We start from the raw sequence: 5222 nt of genomic DNA on the forward strand, positions 1-5222 counted from the left end.
TATATATATATATTATGCAGAGACAGATTTGTGATTGAAGGAGGTCAATTTTGCTTGTTTCAGAGGTACAATTAGTCAGAAAATGGCCGCCAAAATTTGGTAACTTCCATAGCCTGAGAGCCCTTTGAAACTGGAAATTTACATTTTTTGTGCCTTAAATCAATGTTCTACTGTGAAATCCACACACACAAAAATGTGTTTTAAAGGACATAGAAGGCGTTGGGCCTAAAAAGAAAATTAGAAAAAATTGTCAAATAGCCAAAAAATATTGCCGATTCCTTTGATTTCATTATTTTGACGAGCCACCGATTTTACGATGCCTACAAATACCAGACTGTATTCTCATAAACAACCGCTGACTAGTGTCCGTGAGTCAGTTTTATGTAATTATTTGATGAATTACCACTGCTCTTACAAACCACCAAATCTAGTACCTTTTGTATCTTTTGTGATACTTGTAAAAGTTAATCATTGAAGTTTCTTCATCAACGTCTCTGGTGTAGTAGCGATCACGTGCTCGTCGTGGAGTTAAAAAAAACCTGAGGTTGATTCTCATATGAGCAGAATTCATTGACTATCTTAGAGCCGGGGTCCACAGCGTCAGCACTCACGCTTCATCACAAAGTACGCACGTTAACGTGGCGGGTAGCCCGTGTCCACTGCGTCCTCACAGGTACATTAATTTTTTTTGCCCACCAGACCTTGATCTATAGAAATGGCGTTAGCAAGAAAGAAGATTTTTTTTATATTGGTGGTTGAAGAGGAGGTATATGCAAGGTCACCGCCGATTCTGGGAAGATCCCATATGCAAAGAACCAGGCAAAACAAGAGATTTTAGAATGTTGCACCAAATTTTTGATTGTAACAAAACATGCTTAGCCTATTATTTTCGTATGACGAAGGCAAGCTTCTAAAGCGTTTTGGAATTATGTGGACTACATATTCAAAAAAACGAATATGAACTGGAGGAGGCCCATTCCATCAATTGAAAGGCTGACAGTTACACTGATGGAAGATGTTGCTGATGCTGCTGCTGTTGTTGTTTTTGTTCTTCTTCTTCTGTTTCTTTTTTTTTCGCTGTTGTTATTGTAGTATATCACTTACGTAAATGGTCTCTACCGTATCTGTCATTTAAAAAAGAGCCCCCTCTGCTTGTTCTTTTCAGACACATTTGTTTACTTTGAAAAATGGGAGCAGAAATAAACAAACTACAAAACGACTATTGAAGTTCAGAATAACAAATTCAATAATTAACAATGATATAAACTTTATTGACTATGCTTAAATAAACATGTCAAACGAAGAAACACCTCACCCCGCCCCCCCCCCCAAATTTTTTTTTTAAAATTTAAAATATCACAGTTTGGAAACTGATAATACTGAGATCAAAGTCAAGTGGCATTAATTTAATTTTCAAAGGTAAAAGTGGACAAACAAAAGATAATCAACGAAATCAGTGTCCTTGAAGCCACAGCACGTACGGAAAATGTTTGACATGCTAAACGTTATAATATGTTTTTCACGTAAGCGTGAGGAAGCGTGGCGTCCGCAGTGGGTCCAGGTAATGTAGAACTAAAAGGTTGAACGCTTCCGTACGCACTTTGTGAGTACGTAAGCCTACGAAAGCGGAGTATGTGGACCTTGGCTCTTAGTCTTTCTGCTGGGACGTTGTATCCCTCTCTGCCCTGGTTTGCCCTGAAAAGCAGGGTCAAAGCGATCCCTAAAATGATGATCTTATTGCGCCGTTTGGGGCGTGAGTGCAGTAAAGATAAATTCATGTCTGCTCTAACACGATGTGTACCAAATTGAGTGTTTGATCCACAAACAAACAAACACACACAAAAATAAAAACCCCACTCCCCCCATAAAAAACAACAACATGGAAAATCAGCTCAGATGATAACTTACTGCTGACGTGAACCTCCGGTGGCCGGCATAGGTGTCTCTCATGCAGACCATCTGTTGTGCAGAGAGCTGATCAGTGAACGGGAACCGGCTCTGCTTGCACATCTTGGTGGTCAAGTGGCGTTTGTGACTATCCTCGGATTTCTGTGGCCATGAGGAGCGCCATGTTCATTTTAAGGCCTTTACAGGAGTTTGTTACTCGCCGCTTTTATTATATTTCTTTTATTTTGGTCCTTTGTCCATTTCCATGAGATTGTGGCTGGTTGGAGGGTGCTCTGGTTTGCTACTTCTTTTCTATAAAACATCTATCGTCCATATTTCTCCTACTTCTTTTTTGTGCGTATTACTCCCTTGTAACACTTCTAATCTTCGGTACTGTATGACCTTATTGTGTTGCAAGTGCCGCAAAACTCTAACAAAAACTCTAAAACTAAAAAAAAAAGAGATCTACGCCATCTTATTAGTAAGAAAAGGTGCGTATGATAGCGTCGAATAGTGTATTACGTACATACTCATTATAACATGCAAGTGTTAAGGATAGAGATTCAAAGAATATAGAGATGTAAGTCAATATTTTGAGAGAAATGATGATTTTAGAAATAATGGTGATAAGTGATGATGTGGGATTGGGTTTATGTCATGTTAGCGTTAGTCCTATCTTTCTCTACTCTGCTCAAATGAGTCCTGAAGGACGTTGGCACCCTCTATCCCGTTACCTACTGGAACCATCTTCAATGCCACAGTGAAGTTCCGAAATGGTGGGCACAGTCTCTTCTAAGGTGATAGTGTTAGTGTTAGCCTTTTCCTTGTCGGTTTGTATATGGAACTTGATCTCTGTTCTTTTTAGTTGTTGTGGAAACAAAGGGTAATCAGACGTGACTAGTGTGAATTTGCTAGTATTTCATTTGAGGCTTTCCTTCTTTTTCTTTTTTTCTGTCTTTTCCCGGTCTATCTATCTATCTATCTATCTATCTATCTATCTATCTATCTATCTATCTATCTATCTATCTATCTATCTATCTATCTATCTATCTATCTATCTATCTATCTATCTATCTATCTATCACGTGTTGATCTATCTATCTATCTTCCTCTCAATTGCCTTTTATGGGTGTCCCCAATTTCTCCCTGCCCCTCCCCCTCTCTCTCTAACCCCCCCCCCCCACACACACACACACCCACACTCACCCACACACCACACACACACACACACACACACACATACACACACACACACACACACACACACACACACACACACTCCCCCAGACGAACATACACACTCACACACATACGCACACATACGCACACACAAATTATATAGTCTCAAGCTCTTACTCTTACTTCCTCTCTCTCTTTCTCCTCTCTCTCCACCTGTCTTTATTTTCTCGCTCTCGTCTCTCACTGTAACTATATTTTTTGGCATTACATCCCTTCCCCCCCCCCCCTTTCCACATTATTTTGTGAAGAGTGACTGGAATGAAAAAAAGGAGTAGAAGTAAAAGTTGGTTCTTCTAGATCTCACGACAGCACAGTATATCAGCTTACAAAAAAATAACATTCGTTTACAAGAGCCTTTACATTTACAAGAGCCTTTACTTAAAGGCTCTTGTAAACGTATGTTATCCTTTTGTAAGCTATAAAGAACGTTTTATATGCAGACTAGATCTATACGTGTCCTAATACGAACAATAAAATAGAATAAGCAAGTTTGAAACGTTTCTAAACCTTGATATTTTCTTTCCAGAAGTTGCTGCTTTCTTCAGGCGTCATGATTAGCTCCTGACGATAAAGAGAACCTTTTTAAAGCTGCAAGACCACTTGAAAACTCAAACCGAAATCTGTAATAGATGTGTTCACCCTCACAGAAGCAAACTTCCGTATTTAGAGTCGGTGTCAAGCTCTGAAAGCATGCTTTGCTTTTCGGGATTTCCGATATATGACAGTTTAAAAAAAAAAGAAACGCTGAAAGAAATCGAACACTTGCCATACGTGTTTCCCGCAGAAGGTAATCCCTGTTTGTCGTATGTGAAGCATTTAAGCTAGCACACTAGTAGGCTAATCATGAGGTTGTCGGTTCGGGCTCTGGGGGTTTGAAGCTCTGCTCAGCTCAAAATTGTTTTCTTGAGAAAATCAGTTTATACACATTTTTCTCATCTCATCTCACACAGGCGGAAATCGGTAACCGGCTGTAGAAGCCGATATATCTTGACACTTTTGTTAGTGCTTGAGCGCTCAATCGGCTGCTTGCATTGTATGCTTCCCTGAAAGCCAAGATTGTTTCTGAATGTTTCAGGGTTTACTTTGGGAAATAACAGTTGTAAAGAATGTGCAGCATTGTGTAGATCAGTGATATAGATATGTGTTATGAATTGCAATTATCGAATGCAATTAACATTATTGTTTATTACAGAAGTAATTTTGGTTCTCTCTGCTACTGTCATACCTAGTGTATTTAAACTATAAAATGATAAAAAGAAACTCCGAAACCGCCAGCTGTGATTCGTTCTATTAACTAATCAGAACTGTGCCGGATTTACTTCGGACAAAATCCGAAGGTTTGAGCATTTCCCGAATGGTGAACATTTGAAGGTTTGTCATTACATATTTAGCCCTCTGAACGAGCTTGCTGATCGCAATTTGTGACATACCACTGCCCAAATGATTCACCTACAATCCACAAACCAATGCTACTCAACTGTCATCGCCTGGAAATAACGGAGCATTGTGTTACAATTTAGGAAGAGAGCCTGAGGTTAAACAAGGGCAGGAGTGATTATAAATATCTAAGTCACTAAAATAGGGAATCAGTTCGTTGGTTTATGTTGGTGGAATTTGTCTTCATGGCAGGTTGAACCATAACATTTTACTACTTGGCGAAATCAACAGATCTGCGGTCAGCTGTTCTAATGTAAAAAGCCTTAAATGTTAATGTTTTGTTTTCCATAATTCAGTTTCGCAATCCGTTTTTGTAAAGTTTTAATAAGCATTTTACAGCACTTTCAACACAGTAAGTTCACACAAGTGCGGAGAACTAGAGGTGATACAAAAGAGTTACAAATACAAAAAAGGAGGAGGAGAAGAAATAAGGAAGATAGAATGTTTGATAGGAAAGAAGAAGCAGACCACACTAGAGCATCCGACAGCCACCTTCTTTTAATCTGCGGTACTGATTGCATATAATTAATTTTTTTGGTGTGTCAAAAATCAAATTCTAAATGTTGAATAGAAAAGTAAGAAAATATAATATATATAGTTAAGGTTCTCTCTCTCTCTCTCTCTCTCTCTCTCTCTCTCTCTCTCTCTCTCTCTCTCTC

The 5222-nt window shown here is 38.9% G+C and overlaps 1 protein-coding gene across 1 annotated transcript in view; it reads right to left on the minus strand.

Moving 5' to 3' along the window:
- Window positions 1-3753, minus strand: part of LOC106012609 (uncharacterized protein C5orf49 homolog) — a gene marked incomplete in the record, with an annotated part of 7146 nt that extends 3393 nt beyond the window's left edge. The window contains 2 exon segments of the mRNA XM_013086060.2: window positions 1909-2049; window positions 3634-3753. Of these exon segments, the coding sequence (XP_012941514.1) occupies window positions 1909-2049; window positions 3634-3678 (186 nt within the window).
- Window positions 3754-5222: the final 1469 nt, after the last annotated feature.

Source organism: Aplysia californica, unplaced genomic scaffold, assembly GCF_000002075.1.
Source record: "Aplysia californica isolate F4 #8 unplaced genomic scaffold, AplCal3.0 scaffold00017, whole genome shotgun sequence".
Taxonomy (NCBI): domain Eukaryota; kingdom Metazoa; phylum Mollusca; class Gastropoda; order Aplysiida; family Aplysiidae; genus Aplysia; species Aplysia californica.